This window comes from Peromyscus leucopus, chromosome 5, assembly GCF_004664715.2.
Source record: "Peromyscus leucopus breed LL Stock chromosome 5, UCI_PerLeu_2.1, whole genome shotgun sequence".
In the NCBI taxonomy this organism is placed as follows: Eukaryota; Metazoa; Chordata; class Mammalia; order Rodentia; family Cricetidae; genus Peromyscus; species Peromyscus leucopus.
In genome coordinates, this window is record NC_051067.1 from 42,648,195 (window position 1) to 42,671,922 (window position 23,728).

The 23,728-nt window shown below is 39.8% G+C and overlaps 1 protein-coding gene across 1 annotated transcript in view; it reads left to right on the top strand.

The window, feature by feature from the left end:
• Aoah (acyloxyacyl hydrolase) overlaps positions 1–23,728 on the top strand; it is a 209,362-nt gene that overhangs the window by 141,553 nt on the left and 44,081 nt on the right. Inside the window, exon 13 of the mRNA XM_028860502.2 lies at positions 15,578–15,660. Coding sequence (XP_028716335.1) covers positions 15,578–15,660 — 83 coding nt within the window. The remainder of the gene's footprint in view (positions 1–15,577; positions 15,661–23,728) is intronic.

The following is a 23,728-nucleotide window of genomic DNA, read 5'->3' on the forward strand; positions in this document are numbered from 1 at the left end:
TTAAAACTCAAGCGAGAGTGATAGAAATAAAGTCCACAGACTAACTATGATGGTGGACACCCTTTATCCCAGCATTGGGGAGGTGGAGGCAGAAGGATGGCACTTTTTAGGCCACAGCAAGACTCTAGCACAAGGAATGACATCAACAGATCAGTCCAAATGAATCAAACCAGACTGAATTCTCTAGTTTAAATACTGTCCTCGGGTTCAGATTTACTATGTGAACTAGAGACATGGACAATGCTTAGGAAGAAGGAGACAAAGCCATTGTTATAAGTGGCAGTCATGCCATTCAAGAACATTTTTTTATGAGCACTGTCCCAGAATCTTAGAGTTAAAGGTTATCTATTTTCTCCATCCCACAGACATTAAAGGAAAGAACAATTGTGAAAAATGATACATCGCTCTGAACCCAGTCACTTAGGGAAGCAAATTGGAGAGCAGGAATTTGCAACCAAGATGTGTTAACCTAATTTCGTGGTTTAAAAAAAAAAGACAGGTAGGCACTAAATACTAGCAGGCTTAATAACCTTATTTAATCTATTATTCACAAATTACATGTGATATCATTGCAAGTGATTAGCCCTGTCATTATTAGGCTCATATGTTTAAACAAATAATCAACCCCAGAGCTGGCCATTTGCATTGTGGGTGACTGATGGGAGTGTGATGGAAGTCACTGTTCTCTCACTGGGGCCCATGGTTTCTAGGGTCTTTCAGGGGGCTCACAAGGCAAAATCCATTTTCACAAATCTGAGACAGAATTTACCCTGCCAAGTAGTCAGCACAGTTCAGCTGAGACCCATTTGGATGAGGCCACAGATGCTTCCAGTCTGAGGAAACAGGATTAGCTTAGGAACTGGCACGGTGAGGTAGCTGTGGCTTGTTCTGCTTCTCTGATCTTCCAGCATTCACTCCAATAACTGGCACAAGGCTTGTTTTTATTAATAAGAACTTTTAAGATTCATCCTACGTGTAAGTAAGCTGAGAGATGAATCTGTTTTTCCTTGAACCCCATTTCTTTTGAAAATGAATATATGTTGCTGGGTGTGGGGCACATGCCTTTAATCCCAGCACCAAGAATCAGAGATAAGTGAATCTCTGTGTGTTTAAGACCAGCCTAATCTATGTAGTGTGTTCCAGAACAGCCAGAGCTACATAAAGAAACGCTGTCTCAAAAAAAAGAAGGAAAGGAAGGAAGAAAGGAAGAAAGAAAGAAAGGAAGAAGGAAGGAAGGAAGGAAGGAAGGAAAGAAAGAAAGAAAGAAAGAAAGAAAGAAAGAAAGAAAGAAAGAAAGAAAGAAAGAAAGAAAGAAAGAAAGAAAGAAAGGGAGAAAGAAAGAAAGAAAAAGAAAAACAACTATATAATAAACTATGTTTTTCAGACTTTGATGTATGGCAAATATTTTATCTAAAATTAATTAAATGAGCAGGTCACTTCAAGGAAATATCTAACATTATTAGCTGCTAATCATAAAATTTTAACTTCAAAGAAAAACTTAATTACAGAAAATTTGTATTTCCTTTTATGAGCTTGACCGAGGCCCACTATTTATGTTTTCTCTAATGAGATATACAACAATATTAAGAAATAAAATTACTCAAACTTATGTCATGAAATGTACTGGTATTTATAATATTTTTATAGTTCAGTGAGTCAATATTTTTTCCAAATGACTGGGGTATAGTGTGCAAAATCTTAATAGGGGTAAAAGATCAATTGAAAGTACAAGATACACCAATACATTTTAACGTGATAAGGTATAAAAGATTCACTGATATAATTTCAGATTACATATTTTTACTTGACCAATCAGTAAGAAGCTACCAGTTGTTAAGTGTTGATGTAAAATCCAAAACATTTATCCACAGTTATCTAAAATGCATATTAAAATGCAACTTCATTTTCCAGCTACAAGCACATGAGGCCAGAGCTTCTCCATACACTTCTCACAAACAGCAGCACACAATGACTGGATGTGGAAGCAATGAATCCAGGCTATTTTCTACTAAGCTAGCCATGAAAAATATTTGCAAACATAAAACAAATAGAAATTACACCAACATGTAGTGGATTCATTATTGTTATTTAAACAGAATTAATAAGTAAATATTCATTCAAATGTCTTCATAAAGAGTGGCTACTCTAATGCATACATACCAACAACTCTAGGCAGGGTCCTCAGTAATTTTAAGAGTGTGATTCTGATGTCAAAACAGTGAGGACAGAGGTTGAGACAAGCCCCATCTAGGAGAGAGAACTGAGAGGGTACAGCACCCTCCACCCCTGTGCCCCCAGACTAGAAAGGGACTTAGAAGGGCTTAGGTAAAGAAAGAGTTTCTGAGGAAGTGGCCATCAGCCTGATGCTGTTACAGGAAGAAGGGGAGGATGGAGGAAGAGCAGAGTGTGATGGTGGATGATGAGGGCCACAGAGCCCTTCCATTGCAGCAGGTTGAGGTAGGAAGCCAGGCTGCTTGGAGAGTGGGGTCAGGAGGTGATCAACTGAACACAGGTGAATTGAGTTTTGCTACAAAAGAAAGTGAGTGAGAGCTGGAGGGGAATCATAAATCAGGAAGACTTTTTTTGACGAGAAATTCTGAAGCATTCTTGTAGTGATAATATGATCTGAAAAGCGGAAAGAAGAACAAAGCTAGAAATGAAACCCTAACAAAGGCAAGAAGAGTCAGAATCTAGGGACACACAAGCACCAGCTTTGGGCTGGAATAATCACCTACAGAATCCATGGCTCCAGCTGAAGGGACTGTCCCTACCACATCCTGCAAACCCTTGCACCTACAATAACTTTCCCTAACCTCCACTTATTTGTAACTTTTCACTTCTCAATTATTAAGAATATGAATACATTTTGATTTACAAAAAGGTACCAATAGTAAAAAATGGAAGTTCCATTTCATGTGTTCTGATCACACTTCCTCCCAGAAGAAAGTGCTGAGATCAATTGGTAGAGTGCAACTCCATCCATATGCTTTCTTGATATTCCCATGCTGACATTTGTACTTAATTAAAGTGTACTGTTGCAATTTCCCCATAATGATATGTTGTGTATAATAGACTAAAAGTTATGTTTTACCTTAACAATACTTTGGACCTCTTTTATCCTTTTTAACAGTACATAGTGTTTTAGGGCATGGTTCCTTTTTTCTGTGGGCATTCAACTTATTCTCAGAGTCTCATTATTCCCAATAATACTTCAGTGAACATTCTGTACTACCACTTTATAAATGCATACAAAGATTTCTGTAGGGAAATTGTCAAATCAAAATGTGTGTATTGTTAATTTCATGAGCCTTCTAAATTGGACTTTACCAATTAGTATTCTTACAGCTAAGGTATGAACACATGTTTCCCCACACTCTGACAATACAGTACATTGTCTACTTTTTTAGTTTTCTTCCACTCTAACAATATTTCATTGTTCTAATTTTCAGTCTCCTGGTTACTGGGGAGCTTACGCACATCTCCATAAATATCTGCCCCCACCTTGGGTGGCACATTCACAACTGAGTAACCACCCCCATTTGTTACTCCCTGCTGTGGGTCAACTCTTGCTGCTCAGCCATCAGTATCTCCAGTAGCCTTCTTCCTCTTTGACTGAATGATTCCCACTGAGTTTCTACTGTGTACTCAATGTCAGCATCACCTGACTTACCATGGCTGTTTATTATCTTCCAGCCCACCTGCCCTGGACCCAGACAAAGCATATCCAAGGCTGAAATCACACAACCTCATTTTGTAGCCTTAATGCCTGGCACAATATTCAGCATAAAGTGGGTACACAGCAAAAGAAATCTCAACCTAGGGATAAAGAGATGGGTTAGTGGTTAATAGTGAGGACTGATTTTGCAGAGGACTTAAGTTTAGTTCCCAGCCCCAACATTAGGCAATTCAAGGCTGCCTTAACTCCAGCTCCAGGAGACCCAGTGCCCTCTTCCAGACTCTGAGGGCATCTGCACTCACATGCACATACTTACACATAGACGACATATACATGTACACATAATTGAAAGTGATTATAAAAATAAATCTTAAAACGAATGCCAACCCAGTTCATCATACCACTTTACAGCTGCAGACTGCTTTACAGTCACAGAGCTCCTTCATATACATTTTCTCAGATTGTCCAAATCAAACCAGATTTTCAGGAATTAACATTTCAGGCAAAATGATAGGGCAAGGGTAGAGGAGCATAAACAGGCTGAATTGAATCACCAGCTGCATAATGAGAGTTATGCCAAAGTCAATCAGGATCTCTTTAACCCCTGGACTTCCAAGTGTATCCTATAAGCAATGTTGTGCAAGAATTAGCAACATTCAGTTAATTGCTAGATCACACAATCAGCATGAAAATAGCTACCAATAAATTGGAGGAAATTAGTTTAAAAGACAATTACTAATTCAACAGCCAAGTATAAAAAATAAAGGAAAGGGCATATCGGTTAAGGGGTAAATCTGGTTGATATGAAACAAATTAAACCTCTCTTTGAAATTCTGTAGAAAAATGGTGTTTTTCATCCTACAGTGATCAAAATAACATCTTCCAAATTCTCTAATAGGATTCTCACAGCCAAAAGGATATGAGATTTTTTTTTTTTTTAGGGCATCTCAATGCTCAAATACAGAGTCCATCAATTTTCTTAAAAAACTATTTTATGAAATACTAATTCTACAAAATGACAAATGTTATTATATGTGTCTAGGGTTTCAATTGCTGTGGATAGAAACCATGACCACAGCGACTTTTATAAGGGAAAACGTTTAATTTGGGTAACTTACAGTTTCAGAGGTTTAGTCTGTTATCATCACGGTCGGAAACATGGTGGTATGCAGGAAAGTAGGCATAGAGCTGGAGAGTTCTACATCTTGATCCACAGGCAACAGGAAGTGAACTGAGACACTGGGCATAACTTGAGCATAGGAGACCTCAAAGCCCACCCCACAGTGACACACTTCCTCCAACAAGGCCACACCTCCTAATAGTGCCACTCCCTTTGGGGCCATTTTCTTTCAAATCACAAGAGGCGTTATTTTTGTTTTTTTTTTTTTTTTTTTTTTTTTTTTTTGACACAAGGTCTCACTATCTAGCCATGACTGTCCCAGAGCTTGCTATGTAGATCAGACTGGCCTTGAACTCATGGAGATCCAGTTGGCCTTGTCTCCTGAATGCTGGGGTTAAAAGCATGCATTTTCTTTTTTAAGTGATATGTATAGTTTCCTTTTTATTGTGCAGAGTCACATAAGATAATTGCCATGCAAACATATAAGGTACTTTAAGCACAACACCCCACACCCCACCTACTCTTCCCTTTCTCCTCCCCTCTCCCATTGGCCATCTTCGCTCCCCAGACAGTTTCACTCATATTTTCATGTCACCAATATTTACATGATTTTATGGATTTATGGTGTCTAGGACCCATAATAAGAGAAAAGGTACAGTATCTGTCCTTTTAAGATTGACTTAATTTACTTAATATGATTAGCTCCAGGTGTATCCATTTTCCTGCAAACGGCGTAATTTCATTCTTCTTTATGGCTGAAAAATCCATATGTATGCATATATGTGTAAACACATATGGATGGAACTATATATATTATGTATATGTAGAGAGGGGCGGGGCAAAGAAAGAGATCACTTTATCCATTTCTCTGTTGTTAACACCTAGCTTGGTTTTCACAACTCACCTATTGTGAACGCCGCTGCAATAAAGCCCAGGTGTTGCTGTGATATTGACTTGGAGTCCCTTGGGTAAACATGCAGCAGTGGTAGAGCTGGCTCATATTTTAGGGATGTCTCTAATTGTTTGAGGAATATCAATACGGATTTCCATAGTGGCTGGCCTAGTTTACCTTCTCACCAGCAGTGTTCCCTTTTATCCATACACTCTCCAGCATTTTATTATTTTATTTCTTGGAGAATTTCATACGATATGTTTTTTTTGTTTTTTGGTTGTTTTTTTTTTTTTTTTTTTTTTTTTGGTTTTTCGAGACAGGGTTTCTCTGAGTAGCTTTGCGCCTTTTCCTGGAACTCACTTGGTAGCCCAGGCTGGCCTCGAACTCACAGAGATCCGCCTGGCTCTGCCTCCCGAGTGCTGGGATTAAAGGCTTGCACCACCACCGCCTGGCACGATGTGTTTTAATCATTCATCCCCTCCCCCAGCTACTCCCAGATCCAGCCCCTTCTCTACTCATCCAACTTTGTATCCTTTTCTGTTAAAACCCATAAAGTTCAATCTGTGCTGCCCATTTTAGATCTTCCACCAAAGAGCTGTCAAAAGAGCTGTGCTCTTTTGTTTGAAAAAACAAACAAAAAAACAAAAAAACAAAAAGCTGTCTTTCCCTCTCCCAGTGGCTATCCTCCGCTCTGGATGGAACTTCTTGCTCACCTTCCCTCTCCATGAGCTTGCACAGGTCACGTGCATGCTGTCACAATGCTGTGAGTACATATGCACAGCAGCCCTGTTGTGTCCAGAGGACACTGTTTCCTGATAGTCATCCACCACTCCGGCTTCTGCAACCTTTCTACCCCATTTTCCACAGTTATCCCTTAGCCTTGAGAGGAGGTGGTATGAGCTTCAAGAATAATGTAGCTAGGACAGATTTATGTATGAAAAATGATCTTGTATTGACTTAAGTAGCACTACTTAGAGCAGGACAAGAACAAGTTATCCAGTTTTGTTGGAGTTCACTCCTCTGCCGTAGCCTTCACATCAAACATTGCCCTTTATCTCTTCCTGAGCCTGTTCCTAGCCTTCTCAGTCATTTCTGGGACTTATTCATTTCCCATGATTTAATTTAATATGATCTCAAAATTTACATCCAAACTATTTGTGTTTCTGGAAAGAATAAGAAATGGCCCAAGACTACCTGTCTCTTGGAAGTTGCAAAGCTCCTTCAGTCTCTGTGAGAGCCAGTCCTCAGGCAGAAGACTTCCAGGTCAGCTTCAGCTCAATTCATTCAAGTCCTGTGTCAAAAGTGTGTGGTGTCTTCAGCAATGGGGTCTACCTTCAAGTTCTGGAAAGTGACCACGGGCGATGGCAATAGCCTATATTGTTGGGAAGACAATGGGAGGTTTCATGTGCCTGTGACTGGGGGGTTGTTAGATAGTGCATAGCTTTTGATTCTGCCCAGTTGTAAAGCCTACAAAATTATAAAATTTCCATAAATGTGAAATTTCAAATGGCTCCACCCACCCCTGGATTAAAAAGCTACAGCTGATGAATGGCTGCCAAGGGAGGAAGAATCAGTTTCCTCCAGAGATGAGCCATCACAGAGGCCATCCAATCTCAAGGCTCAGTGATGGGCACGTGCACATACAAGCGATGTCAAATGGACTCAGTGTGTTATATATGTGTGTGTATACATATATTTATACATACTTTTTACTTTGTGTATTTTTACAATACAATAATAATTAAAGAAGAGATCATGAATTTGGAAAGAGGTAAGGGCCACAGGAGGAGTTGAAGTGGGGAGGGGCAGGAGTGATACAGATGCAGTGCTCATATATGAATTTCTCAGAAAAAAAATGTAATGCATAAAAAAGTTGACCAGGACATAACAAATGACTATTGTTTGAAGCTCAGCACATTTGCCTCAGATAACACTTTTGGAAAGTTGTTCTTGTCCTTCTCTAAGTAGTGCTACTTAAGTCAATACAAGATCATTTTTCATACATAAATCTGTCCTAGCTACATTATTCTTGAAGCTCATTCTTGAGTTTACTTTGTTTTGCTTGATTTTCTTAATAAAATATTTCATACAATGTATTTTGATCACGTTTTCCTCTCCCCCAACTCCTCCCAGATTCTTCCCACCTCCCTACTCACCCAACTTTATATGTATTCTGTCTGTCTCTCTCTCAAAAATAAAAAAATCAAGAAACAAAGAAACAAAATAAAGCAAAACAAAATAAAAAAACTACACAAAACTGAAAATCAAAATTAGCTGGCAAAAGATCAGTAAGATAAAAAAAAATAGCAAAACAAATCAAAATGAAACAAAAAGTCCACAAAAATACTATTGAGTTTGTTTTGTGTTGGCCAACCACTCCTGGGCACTGGGACTGGCCTGGAGTGTGGTTGGTGTACCCAGTAACACTCATTGGAGGAAATTGAGAACAGTCCTTGTAGTCCAGCCTCATCAGGATTAGCACCCTAGAATTCTCAAAATGTCTCACTAATGCAAGTTCAATTCTCCTGCATAAAGAAAACTCCCCTATCAGCAATTTTAACTTGCAGGCATCTCAGAATATTACTTTTACCAGAACCCCTCCATACTGTCAAGATTCTTGGGAAATTCAATTCCTAAAATTTATGAGGGAAATCATTAGAATGGCTATGAAACAAGACAGTACCACTGATTATTTAAAATACTCCCAGCACTTAGTGTAAAATTTTAATCCTAAAGTTATAGATGCTGCTTTTAGTCAAAAAATGTTAATGAATCTATCAGTGACTGGCAAAGATATCTATATTCTTATAATGAACCGTACAGATGACTGTGTCTCTAAGACTAACAGCCACATTATTTACTCTCCATGAGCTGAGCATGGCCTGAGCAAAACAATATTTCAGTACATAAATTTCATTTTTAGAATTATTAAAAATATATTTATGACTAAATGTTGGTAACAATTACTTTCCCGAAGAAAATAAGCACTCTTTATTGACCGTGAAATTATTTTAGCATTGAACTCACATCTAATGTCCACTTCCCATATGTTTTCACAAAATATAATAAAGTAGTCAAAGCAGAGGGCAGAAACCACACAGAACTCATTTCAGGCTTCTGGCTGAGTGAGCAGCCCGAAAACAAGCACTTTCCTCTCTCCCTGAGAAGCTTTCCATGAAGGACAGTAAATGAATTCATCCACAAGGACAAAGAGAGTAGGAAGAATCAACAGCCAGAGACTGTGGGCAGCCAGAAAGAAACATACCAAATAGGGAACTGATTCGGAAGTGCTGCATCCCAAGCTGGTGAGAGGGGATGTCAGCCAGCAACCTTGGTTTACACTGTAAGACCCCTCAGGACTGGAGGATTATCTGTACAGGGTGTCTGTGAAAAGGAAGGTGAAAGCTAAAAGCAGGAATACTGGTGTTCAGATGACTGAAAATGCAGCTTTTCTAGTCCCTAAACTACACAGATGGGCAACTGTGCTACCTGGGAGAAGACCAGAGCTTTGTCCTTCAGAGACGCCAAGGTCAACGGCCTCTGGACTGGGAGAATCCATCTCCACTCAACTCTGGTGTCAGCAATCTGGCATGTAATCCCATGACTACAGACCAGAGAAACCTTTCCAAGCAATGCGAACAGACCTAAAGCAGAGTCCAAAGCCACTAAGAGCCAGAGTTCTCATTTCGTCTCTAGTACTGTGATAAAATACCCGGCAACAAGCAATTTAGCGGAGAAAGGGTTCATGTTTGCCGATAGTTCAAGTTCCCACCTGTGGGAAAGATGGGGTGACAGGAACTCGGAGTGGCTTGTCACATCACAGCCACAGTCAAGAGTAGAGAGAAACAAATGCCTGCAGAGGACGGCTTGTTTGATTTCTCTACTCTTAGATAGCTCACGACCTTCTGTCTAGAGAATAGTGCTGCCCACAGTGACTGAGTCTTCCCACATCAGTTAACTTAATTAAGAGAACACCTCATAGACATATGCATAGGCCAACCTAATGCTGACAGTCCCTCAGACTCAGCCAACTCATCCTACAGCCAAAACCATACACAGCAATGACATTTGGCAGCCCAGCTCCCAGTTGACTAGTACACAGGAAGCTCCAATGTTCCAAAATAATCAAATAACCCAAGATAATCAGACATCTGACAAAATCTCAAAATTGGAAGTCAGGAGGAGAGAAGAGAGGGTACTAAAAGAGAAAATCTTTTTTATTATTATTTATTTATTTTATTTATTTATTTATTTATTTATTTATTTATTTATTTATTTATTTGGTTTTTCGAGACAGGGTTTCTCTGTGTAGCTTTGCGCCTTTCCTGGAACTCACTTGGCAGCCTAGGCTGGCCTCGAACTCACAGAGATCTGCCTGGCTCTGCCTCCCAAGTGCTGGGATTAAAGGCGGAGATTTTTTTAATTTTTTGCCTACATATATGTCTGTGCACTGTGTAACTGCAGTGCCTAGGCAGGCCAGAAAAGGGCATCAAATCCTCTGGAACTGGAATTACAGAAGGTTGTATACTGCCATGCACATGCTAGAAACTGAACCCAGGTCCTCTAAAAGCAATCAGTGCTTTTATCTAGCAAGCCGTATCTCTAGCACCAGAAAACCTTTTTAAAAAAATTGATAATAGATGCTTCTCTCATACAATCCATCCTGACCACAGTTTCCCCTCCTTCCACCCCTACCAGCTACCCCCTACCTCCCCTCTCCCCCAGATCCACCTCTCCTTTGCTTGCTACAAAAAACCTCTACTATCATACTTAGAAAAATAACTACAATAATAACTATAATTAACATCTTCAGAAAGATAAGATACTACAGCCCTAAAATGAGAACATATAAAATTAAATGACTATTTAGTGACCAAACTACTTTTAAATTATGCCAGTAACATTATTTTATAGAAGGATTGGAAGATAAAGTTAAGAATACAGTCCTTAAAAAATGCAAAAAAATGCAAAGAGATAAAAATAGGGCAGAAAAAAAACTAGGACAGTTGGAAGACAGGTTCAGATGAACCATTATCTAAATGATAGTTCTAGGAGGGACAAAATGACATGGGAATATCATCTTTGAAATAATTCAAGAATATATCTCAGAACTGCAGAACATGAATCTCTAAGTTGAAAGGTCTTTTGAATGTCTGACACTGTAAATGGAAAGAAATCCGCACCAAGTCTGCCTTCCAAACACTTCAGAACAGTTGGAACAAAGTGATACTCCAGATTTCTAAAACACCAAGGCACAATGGCTTCAACTCTGCACTAGTGGGACAGAAACTCAGGAGCAAACACCTTCAACCATCTACGAGAAATGATCATAATCTACAACTTCATTATCATCTGTTCTAAGTATCTATCGTATGGCTAAGTACTCTACACTTAGTGGCTTAAAGCAAGTATTTTTTTTTAATATCTCACAATTTGGAGGATTGGGAATTCAGGTGGAGCTTAGCTGGCCAGTTTTTTGTCTCTATACAATGATGACCTTGGGTACTTAGTAGGATATAGCAAATGGTTGTGCTGGGAAGAAAGATCCAAGACAGCTTCAATTATATGACCCAAGTTCAACTGGGTCCCCCTTTTCTTCCACACAGAGCTCTTTTTATAGACTTCATTTTTTATAATAATCTTTTAAAATTATAGTTACATAATTTCCTCCCTTCCATTTCCTCCTGCCAACCCCCTCTCAGGTACCCCACCTTGTTCTCTTTCAAATTCATTGCCTCTTTTTCTTCAATTATTATTACATATATACTTAAGTACATAAATACAACGTATTCCATCTATATCAGACTACCTGCCTGCATGTGATCTCATGACTGACCTCTTGGTATTGGATAACCAATTGGAGTACTCTTCCTTGGGGCAGAATGTTTATTTTCATCTCAGCATTCTCCAGGTGCCTATAGTTCTTTGTCTAGGGTTGAGGTCCCACGAGATTTCCTCCAGCTATGTTAGCACAACCATGCATGTCAGGTCTTGTTTAGGCTGCCATGTTGATGAGCATTCATGGGTGTAGCCTCTCCAACATTTCTAGGAGACACAAACTGACAGCAACCTTCCTATTTTTCTGTCTCTTACAATCTTTCTACTCCTCTTCTACAGTGTTCAAGCCTTAGCTGCAAGAATCATGTGACAGATATATCAGTAGGAGCTGGGTACCACATGAACTCTTGTTTTCTTAATTTTGATCAGTTGTGCCTTTCTATGAAGTCTCCATCTGTCGAAAAGAGAAGTTTCTTTGATGAAGGGTAAAAACCTATATGTGTGGATAAGAATAAATATTTTGAACATAATTAGGAAATATGCTGTTTTAGTGAAGTAGTGATTATAGGTTCTCTTCCAAGATCTATGACTTCATTACCCTGTGATCCAGTACCAAGCATGCATGGCCTCTCTCATGTTAAGCATACATTAAAAGACCTTAGAGAGTTGTGGCTACCACCAAGTTATGCATGCCACTATTGTGCCCTTAGGATTATCATGCCATGTTGGTCATTGTTGTGACCATCATAGTTAAATAAGAGTATTGGTTGACTCCCTCACTTGGAAGATTATATGACAACATCTAGTACCACAAAAGCTGGTATTCACAAAGGAGTCTTTAAAGTCAGATCCAGCTCAGGGCATCTGGGTCCCATATCTGAAAAGTAGGTGTCTTCAGCAATAAGGACTTACGTTTTACCGCTGGGAGGCAACCAAAGGCAACAGTAATAACCTATAATATTTGGGGAGTCTCTTGGACAACTTTGACAAATAACTCAAAAGACATCTTCTTCTGCCTAGTGTTTGGGTTAAGGGGAGAATTGTAAGCCTAGATGGAATATTTCATTTAAACTGTATATGTACATGTAGAAACAGATTTATATTTATTGTATCTAATTTTAGGTAGATCATAATATGATTGTCTGTGACTTTCTTTTAGATATCCGTACTGTTACTTTACCTTCCTTCTGTATTCATCTCTCCCCGCTTCCCCAACTAAATTACCACCCTCATTTTCCTTAATTCCTCCTTCAAGTCAGTTACACCTTGCTACTCCCCTCTCTATCACTCTCCCCCAATCCATGGTCCCCAATATACTTTCCAGGCTTCTGCAGTTAATCCAGGATGTATACTACCTCAGATGAGAGAGAGCATGCACTGTTTGTCTTTCTGGGTTTTGGTTACCTCACTCAGTGTGATTTTTTTCTAGTTTCATCCATTTACCTGAAAATTTCAGTTTTCTTTTCAAATGAATAATATTCCACAGTGTTGATGTACCACACTTTGATTATCCATTCATCAGCTGAAGGACATTTCAGTTGTTTCTATTTCTAAGTTATTGTGAATAGAGCAGCAATGAACATAGCTGGCAAGTATGTGTGGAGTAGGATATCAAGTCCCCTAGGCATATGCTGAGGAGATTTTGATTGGCATTACATTAAATCTATAAATGAACTTTGGTATAATGGTAATTTCCACAATATTAATTCTACCAACCCATGGGTGCAGGATGTCTTTCCATTTTCTAGTGTCTTTCTCTATCTCTTTCTTCAGGTAATTGAAGTTGTCATTGTAGAGATCTTTTGCCTCCTTCATTGAGTTCGTTCCTAGATATATTATTTTCTTTGAGGCTATTGTGATTAAAGCATGTCTAGGATCTCCTTCTCTGTGTGTTTGTTGGTGGTATAGAAAAGCTGTTGATTTGTGCAAGTTGATTCCGTGCCTTGCCAGACTGAAGAAATTTCATAGATGTATCATTTCATTAGATAATGAAAAAAAGTTTTTTGGTAGAACTTTTGTGATCTCTTGGGAATAATATTATGTCATCTGAAAATAGGGATAGATTGGCTTCTCCTATTTGTATTTCTTCGATTTTCTTCACTTGTCCCTCTGCTCCAGCTTGTGCTTTGAGTACAGTGTTGAAAAGGACTGGAAAGTGGGCAGCCCTGTCTCTTTTCTGATTTCAGTGGAACTGTTTGAGTTTTTCACTATTAAAGATGGTGTGGGCTATCCATTTGTCATGTGTATCTTTTGTTATGTTGAGGAATGTTCCCACCAGTCCTGTTTTCTCTAGGATTTTTATTATGAAGGCATATTGACTTTTGTTAAAGGCTTTTCTACAGTTATTGAGATGATCATATGATTTTTTTTTTGTTTCAGTCTACTTTGTGGTTTATTACATTTAATGATTTTAGTTTGTTGAACCATCCCTGCATCTCCAGGATAAAGTCTGCTTGGTTGTGATGGATAGTACTTCTGATGTATGTTTGCATTCAATTTGCAAGGTTCTGTTGAGCATTGTTGAATAAATGTTCATCAGAGATGTTGACCTGTAATTTGGAGGTTTTCTGTTGTTGTTTTGTTTGTTTGTTTTTTGTAGTGGTGGTAATGATGGGTTTTTGTTGTTGTTGTTCTTTGGTTGGTTTTTGTTGTTGTCGTTGTTGTTGTTTTGGTGGGAGCTGGGGAGGTAGTGTCTTTACCTGATTTTTTTTTTTTTGTATTGGCATAAAACTGGCTTCATAAGAGTTTGAGATTGCTCCTTGTGTTTATTTTCTTTTTCTTTCTTTCTTTCTTTTTTGGAAAGTTCAAGAAGAATTGTTTGTAGGTCTTCCTGAATACTACTTCCAATGCATCCTGAAAGCCCAAACATGATTCATATTTACATTTCTGAAGGATTTCAGACAGTTGCCAAGTACTGTAATACAATGAGTGTGATTTCCATAATGTTTGAAAATAAAGGATGATTCTATGTAAGGCTATTAAATATGAATTTATGAAAATGGAGATGCATTTTAAGAGTAATGGAATATTTATGAGTTAAATTATCATTCATTAGTTTATATACAGTCTTGTTTCAAAAGAAATTTTAGGAAGTCTGTACAAGTACAGGCAACATAACATTAACTTATATTCAAATTAAATTAAGATCTTGGCAAAATAAAACAGAAAATCAAAGATAGTACAAAAAGGAGCCAAAAAATTAGTTAAAATGTCTGTAATTATAACCCAATACTGGTGTCAAATTTGTCTCCAAGCTATGTGTCCATAAAATTAGATTAAACTCCAAGTCAGAGAGACTTAACATATGGCTTCAAGATAAAACATGAGTTTACTTTCCTCACACAGAAAAGCTCAGAAGCATGCAGTCTAGGACTGGTGTTGAAACTCAACTACACCCAGTCTTCCCAGGGACACAGGCTTCTCCAGCTCACCCCTTTGCCTTTCCAAGGTGGACCTTTGACTCCACAGTCCAAGACAGTAACATTCCTATTCTAGGCAGCAGAATGGAGGCAGGAAATGAAGAAAGAAAGAGCAAGAATCACCTCCAAGTATTCCCTAATGAAGACAACTAGAAATTGCCACTGTACACTTCTATTGCATCAGCCAGGGCCTAGTGACACAGACAGTCTGGGCACAAGGGGAGCAGGGAGCTAGAGTCATCATCCTATGTGGACTTGAGTGCTTCTATAAGGTCTGCAACACACACATGTGTACAGACGAGAGCAGACCCCAAGGCAAAAGCATCTTCCACAGCCTCACAGCAGCCAAGAAAGGGAATGTGTTCCACCTTCAAATAACAGAATGGTGAAGACAAATGGCTGCTGAAGAAACTGCAGCAACTCCTGGTGGAAAAATTAGAAAGGTGTGGCTTTGCTGGGCTCCATACAAAACAAAACTTTGATGTCATCAGCAACACCCTTCCCATAAGGGTGTACCTTGTATCACAGGACCCCAGATAATACGTTAACTGTGTAAAGAAACTATGTTGGTGAAGCTTAGATTTGCTGAGTTCATTTTTATTGCACTTCTAAAATAACTACAGAAACATGTTCCTTTTAATGTCATCATTGAGTATCTTAATATTAAATATATACATATATATTTGTTTCAGAATTGAAGAAAAATCCATTTACCATCGTTTGAGGAAAAGAAACCATTGCAATCACAGGGATTACCAGAGTATCTCAAAAAATGGTGCGTAGCCTGTCACTTATGCCTTCAACAAAGTACCTGTAAGAATTGACTTTATTTGGGAAGTACCACTAAAGTTAGCATTAGACAACCAGAACACAGTGAGTGTCCCTTCCAACAACACTGCCCTTTCTGAGCACAGTGCTCTGGCCTTCCAGCCATTTACACACAGAAAAGGAGAACAGGATGCAGACAAGGGAATATGGAAGCCTGGTGGGTCACCCAACAGTGAAAACTGTTCTAGTAATTCTCAGCCAAATGCAGTGATACATGGTTCAAAAGCATGACCTACATGAACCTCAGTTAAACAAGGGCAAACCAAGGTCACAGCAAAATCTCTATTCTGTCCAGTACTGCATTCTCCCACATTTCTAAAGAGGTTGGAGTTTTAAGCTTCACTCATGGGAGTTTCTACCTCCACATTGGACTAGGAGGTGGTGTACTGCTTCAACATGTCCACCATGTTTAATAAGCCACATCCTGGCTAATGCCATGAGTTACTACCACTCACTGACTAAAGATGTGGAGTTGTCCAAGAAGCATGGGTTTTAAGTAACTGTGTTACCTACAAATAACGTATTTCTTAAAATAAGTATGCTACATGAAATGAATGTCCTACTTTTCTAAGGATGACAAAGATGCTTTAACCAGTTAATAATAGCTGGCATTTACTGAGCTCCCACCAAATGATGAAAAACATATTTCAGTAGATGTACACTTATATGTATTTCAGTTAATCCTTTCCACAATAAACACTGTCAGTAAGTATTATTATATTTCCTCAGAACTAGGATAGCATTGATTGCAATCACTCTGGGAGTGTTATGGTAGAAATGGGAAAGAAAACTTACAATGTACACATTGACTACAGCACTCAACTCAATTACCCAATATGTTAAACATTTTTCTCAGAATGGGAAAAGTATGAGGCTATCCACATTGCTGCAGCTCAGAAAAAAAGGAGACATGGACTGGTCAAGAGCTTTGTTCCAGGTCACAGAGATAGCAAGCTACATGACTGAAACCTGCCCCGCTTGTCTAACGCCACTCAGACACCGATGAAGGTCATGCCTCCACTGCCCTGCTATCTGCAATGATCTGTAGAGAAAGGTTAGCCTTGCTCTACACGTGAACACAGCTGGTAGGAGTGGACAATGCACATGGAAGCTGCTTGTGAATCCCTGCAGATACAAGCCCTTGCCTGTACTTCTCTGCTTTACTGAGAGACTCAAAGGGCCCCCAGTGCTCCCAAGACTCATTTCCAATACAGACTGGGAAAAGGCAGAAGCTCATATCTATAGACTATTATTCAACTTTCAGGAATTATATCTAATAGTCTATTTTTTAAACTGGAAAGATAAAATATAGACAAAAGAAAATTAAACCATGAAATTGGATATTATAGCTAATTTTTTCCACGTTTTAAAATAAATGGGAAAAGGCTGTATCTAAGAAAAAAAGATGAGTGGGGCATGCCCTAAGACTATTGTTTGAGAAATTTTGAGTGGTAATTTTTTTCCATCCCTCCAACTCTATTTTTCTGAATGGTATTATTTTTTATACAAAACAAAAATAAAAACAAAACCCTAGAAAGAAATTGAATCTAGAAAGAGAAATGGGATAAAAGTATGCAGTTAAGGCAGGGTGATTGTTAATCCTGAAATCCACAAGAGAGAAACCAGTTCTACAACTCTGAGCCAAATTTAAAGCAAGCTTTAATTAAATACTGGCCAAGAAGATGGACTCTGGCCAGGTCCACCCCTGGGTTCCCAGGGAATGGCCATGAATCATATTTTTCAGCAAAACCCATAATTCACTGCATTTTTCATCAGGTCCCATCAGGGGCAAGCATACACCCTGACATATTTCCTGTCTAAGTACCTCCTGCCTACATGTGATCAAGAACATCCAGTATAATTGGTTCAAACCAACTTGTTTAGGAGTGAAACCATGTGCCTTGTTGTTTCCCAAGAACTACATCTCCCAGCATTCCAGGAAGCTGTCTTGTCCTTGGGCAAATGGGGCTCACAGGTAAACTTGGGCTCTTACCGTGATAAGCAGTCTGACTCTTGCGATGTGCACAGTTTAACAGTCCTCTACGTGTGTGACTTCAGAGCCAACATTTCTATCTTTCTCAAGACCCAGATATGTCAACATCACTTTCCAACCCAAGATCTGATGATCTTTTGTAAATGTCATGAAGACCGTCATGAGATACTCCAAAGAGTACCCCTGGCAACAAAGAATAGCCAGTTCTCCTTGTACACTCTGCTGTCCTAACAGCACACATCCCTTTAAAATCCAGGGTGTCCACAGCAAAAGGCAAGGGGAGGTAGGAGGAAGGATTCATCACAAAGAAAGGCATGGAGAATTCAGCGCAAAGCCTCAGCTTCTGTCAGTCCAGCGAACAGGAGCTGGAGAGGAGGGGAGATTTCTTTTTCTTCAATTTACATTCCTCAGAATTATACAAATGTTCACCTTGTCTAGCATTATTGCTTCTTTGAATACGCTTCTCATCAGATCTTCTAAGAACGTAATTCTAAAAGGATATTTTTAGTTTCTCATAGTTACCCGTTATCTAATGTCCTGGTTTTATTCTCCAGCTCCTCTTCCTATTTTCTGTTGCTTTTCCTTGCTGTGCATTTTCTTTTGATATTATGCAGCGTGTAACCTGACTGCCCACACCAAGTTATTTCAATTACTCCCCAAGGTTTTTATTAGATATAGGAAAAGTCAGCTTTCCACATTCTGCATATTTATGGCTGCATTTACTTTTCAGAAGCAGCAAGAAAGATAAAAGAGGGAAGAAATAGTTGAATGGAATATTAAAGAGTTTCTTTTAAATTGTATAGTAAGAATTAAAGAAACAGTTCCCATTTTCATCTTGACTGTCATACGAAAGATCTTTTCAGTGGATGCCAATACGTACAGAGCCTTTTAGAATGTGAAGTGTGGGAGTCACTGTGACTCTGGGAATGATGCTTTGATGTGAGGCTTAGGAAGGAGCCCCACCCCATCTTCTCCATAATCAGAAAGGGAGACGGTCTGCAGAGGCCTTTCCAGCTCCAACCTGCTGAAAATGACAGGACAAGAGGTGGCCAATGCACTACAAGGAACAAGGTCAGAGTGCTGTGTGTTGGCTGGTCCCTCACCTTACCTCTCAGAGATGGGAAGTGAGGTCCCGGGAACAGAGAACAGAGGCCTCCCCCTCTGGTTACCTCACAAAACCCTTCCTTGAAGGATAAAATAGAACTGCCTTTGGAACTGGACCTGGGAAATGATACCAGAATCTCACCTGGGGTGGCCTGGATGACAAGCCAGCTTGAGTGGGTCATCTTAACTCCATTCTCCATTGGGGAGACATCATACCCAAAGTCATTGTGGTAGGAGTAAGGACTTGGTTTGGCTTCTGCAACCCTAGCCTCTTGCCATGTTATTATTAAGCAAGCATCATAAAACCTGGGGCCTGTTTGATCCATATAGGCCACCATACATAAAGGAGATATCATCAGCATATTTGAGTGCCATAGTGTTTGGTGTGGAGAGGTGGGCAGCAGGAGGAACAAGAGACACAGCTTCCCAAGTATTCCTAAACATGCATCATCAGTGTACCATTGGAACAATGACTGCCAGCTCCGTCTGTACTATTCTTTATGCAGTAGTTTTAAATCAGTCACATTTTCATTGCCAAACATTCTCAAACAAACATAGCAAATAAATATAAAAGACACATGTCAATGATAAAAGCCGGGGCCCTCAAAGATGGGACAGTAGTGCATGGATCGGCATTCAGGTCCCTGCAGACAGTGGTGGGCAGGAAGGGAACAGTGATGCATGGGGACAGCAGATGGACCTGGAAACAGAAGAGGCTGGGAGAGAAGAGGAATGAGAAACGACAGAAACTATCGAGGCAAAACTAAGACCGAGAATAGGGTCTAAGGTGCAGAATAGAGATGAGCCACACAAGGAAAGGAGTCCTTGGAGCAGGAAGTCCTTGGGCTACATCCTGCCAGGGCTGGGAAGGAAGAGAGTTATTCCTCAGCATTCCACTGGCACTGGAGGCAGACTGAAGAGGTAAACACTGAATCCCAGAAGATGGAGGGACCGAGGGAGAAGGGGCAGCGCTAAAGAATAGCCTTGGCTGCTTGAGCTCAGGACCATGCTGAGGGCTAAATTTAATAAATTGGAGGAGAATTGAGCTTGAGATGTCACTCTGTCTTCAGCAAAGAGCTGGATCCCTCCAAGACTAGACCATCAGGGAGATAATTAGCACCTAGCTGTGGAGGCTGTCATATAGAAGCTGGGGTACCCTAAACCAGTTGCCATAACCATGCTACAATACTCCTCTTTTTCAGATCTGGATGTTCATTAGTCTTCAGGACTCATGCTTAGGGAGGATGCAGAAAGTAGGAGCTTCAACCCTCTATGTCCTTGTCTGATTTCATGCCCTCACCCACACCCAAGAGAGCGAACTGCTCCTTCACACAGGTTCTTTGTCAGTGCTGAAGCTGACCTTTTGTGAGCTAAGGATTGGGTCCTATGTTTTAAGTCTAGCTCCCGGCTGGACAGGAATCAGAAGGCATGTGAGGCCAGTAACATAAGTTAACACTGACCTTAGTTAATATTGCTAAGCAGGGACTTTCCCATCCAACACGTTTTCTTTAACCTAAAAGCTCTCAAGTTAATTTTAACCTTGAAGAGGATTAAAGCATGGACAGTATTCCTTTACAACTAGAATACAGTCATTTCTTCCCCTTTAACACAGTGGTTCTCCACCTTCCAAACACTGCAACCCTTGAATACACTTCCTCATGTTGTGGTGACCCCCAAACATAAAATTGTTTTCATTGCTACTTTATAACTGTAATTTTGCTACTATTATGGATCACAATGTAAATAGCTGTGTTTTCCAAGGGTCTTAGACACCACCCCCCAAAGTGGTCATAACCCACATGTTGAGAACTACTGCTTTAATATCAAGGACAGGAACCATTCTGAGATATCACCTCATACTTGCTAAGATAACCATTATCCAAAAAACCTAATGACAAGTATTGGCTAGGATATAAAGAAATTAGAATCATGTATTATTGGAGAGACTATAAAGTATCCATTATAGAAGGCAGCATGATACTTTCTCTAAATATGAAAACTTGAATTATTGTGTGATTGACCAATCCCACTTATGAATATTTATCCAAGATAATTAAGAGCAGGATCTCAAAGAGATGCTGACATTACCTTCTTTGTTATATCATCATTCATAACAGCCAAGATGTGGAACAAGGATAAATGTCCACCAACATGCAACTGGATAGAGAAAATAAGATGTGCAAATGTAATACAATACGATTCAGCCTTTTAGGAAGAAGAAAACCCTGTCTTACTCAGCAACACAGATGAACCTTGAAGCAGAGGCTTCTGTGAACCATCTAAAGTAGTCAGACTTGGAGAAGCAGAGCAATTTGGCAATTACCAGGAACTAATTGGGGGTGATATAAAGCATATTTTTAAGTAAATAAAAATCCATAAGCCATCTTCTGAAATAAATAAGACTCCTTTGCTTTAAAAACAAAAACAAACAAACAAACAAACAAAAAAAAAAAACCCTAGTCCTGAGCCTTAATTCCCTGCTACTATAGCTCACAGTCCACAGAGAAGAACACTCTGTGAGTTTATGGGATGCTCGTGGACACTCCTTATAGATGCCAAGTGAGATTTTACAAGCTTGGCATACTCTTTTCACTGACAATCTTTCTCATTTTGTTTTTGCAAGTCTAGCAAAACTTTTGTGTAAACACCTGGATTAGAATGTTTTGCTTGCAGAAATGCTAAAATATTTGAGACTTGTTTTTTCTACAGGATAAAGCTTCCCACCACAGAGGGGAAGGGGTTCCCTCCCTGAGCACCCACTACAGAGAAAGTGGAGAGCAGAATCCCTGTGAAGAGCCTAGATTAGTTACTGAAGACTGTAAACTGCTAAAGTTTGCTTTTGTAGCTTCACCCGCCTACTATACCCACGGGGCTCCTTGCTGCAAAGCTAATTTGGTTGTGAACCTCTCATGTGCTCTGCCAGCACCACAAACTCCACGCTCTGAACAAACTTCACTTGGCCTGTTCCTTCCTCTGGGTTTGGTTAAACCCTCTGGAGAATGGGAGTGAATGGAAGAAACCTAGAGAAATTAGGGAAAGAGGCAAAAGTCAGGCCTACCTGGGAAATTCAGATTATGGTCATCAACATAAGCACACTTGGCATGTGAGCCTGACAACCTCAGTTCAGTCCCAGGAAACCAACAATGGAAGTAGAGACATTCACGCACACAATGGAACACCCCTACTTACACACACACACACACACACACACACACACACACACACATACACACAATAACAGAAAAAGTTTAAAAATAAGATGTTCTTAAGAAAAAGAAAGTGTTGGGAAGACTAGGTAAGCAGAGTCTGGAGGGGCAAGAGACTGGAGCAGGGATGATGAAGGGTGCTATAGAATATTCCTTTACACTGTGTGAAGATGTGGCACTGTGATTGGCTTAATAAAAAGCTAAATAACCAATAGCTAGGCAGGAGGTATAGGCAGGAAGGACTTTCAGACAGAGAGGGCGCTGGGAGGAAGAAAGTAGGAGTCACCAGCCAGTAGCAGAGGGAACAAGACATGCAGGCGAAGAAAAAGCTGTAAGTCACATGGCAACACATAGATGATGAGAAATGGGTTAATTTAAGTTATAAGAGCTGGTGGGACAAGCCTAAGCTATGGGCCATTTAGCTTTTTATTAAACCAATCACAGTGACACATCTTCTTCACACAGTGTAAAGGAATATTCCACAACATTTCCTTCTTTTTGTTGTTTTTTTGTGACCTGGCAGTCCAAAGAAAAATCTACAGAAGGGAAAATTCCTCAGAGGAAATGAGGAAGGGGGCCCTGGGTTCAGATAAATGGGGTGGGGTGGGGGGCAACAGAGGTGATTTCCCAAAGAATGGGAAACTGTCTGTGGCAGCTGTGTGATGGGGCAACTCAGAAGCATTTGAGAACTGTGTTCTCCTGGCACACCACTACCCCTGAGGTAGGGTAGAAAGACAGGAAAAATTAGAGGAACAGGACAAAGAAGAGAGACCAGGTGGCTCTGGTGTGACTGGCTGAGAGCTGAGACTTATTACACAGCTCACCAAATTGTCTAAAAGGGGCCAGGCTCCTGTTTTTGAGGAAACTCTGTCACACACACACACACACACACACACACACACACACACACACACACACGCACACGCACACGCACACACACACACACTGATGAGCCATATTGACAGTCAAAACATGTATTATCCTTGCGTGACCTATGGACCCTAAGAATTTTTTAGACCTTTCTGACTTACATTTTTATATCATTAGCATTCCTTTCGGAACAGGGGCACCTGATTAACTACTCTATAATTTACTTGATGAAAGAAAAAAATCACTAAGGAAGCCTGCCTGTGTCTGAAGAGAAACAGTGGGGGGTGGGGCTGAGAAAAGAGGAAGGAGGGGAAACTGAGATGTAAAAACAAAAATAAAGAACAATTTTAAAATTAAAAAAAGAAAAATCATCAGCTAAGAATAAGTATATCAAGACGTTTTTACTTAATCTTTTGAATTCAAATAGCTAGTCTATACTTTGAACGATGTAACCTCAAAAGCCACACACACTGTTTACATAATTCTTTAGGACATTCAGAACCACTCTCTCCACAGACACCTGTATCTACTCTTGGGTGTCATTTCTGTCCTTTTCTTAAACAAACAAAAAGCCATTTTTTAAAAATACTGACTGTAGCTAGAGATTTCCTGCCTGGCCCACAGTCAGGACAAATCTTTGTCACCCGCCAGTCCCACAGCCGCTCAGACCCAACCAAGTAAACACAGAGACTTATATTGCATACAAACTGTATGGCCGTGGCAGGCTTCTTGCTAACTTTTCTTATATCTTAAAGTAACCCATTTCTAGAAATCTAGACCTTGCCACGTGGCTCGTGGCTTACCAGCATCTTCACATGCTTCTTGTGCTGGCGGCATCTGGC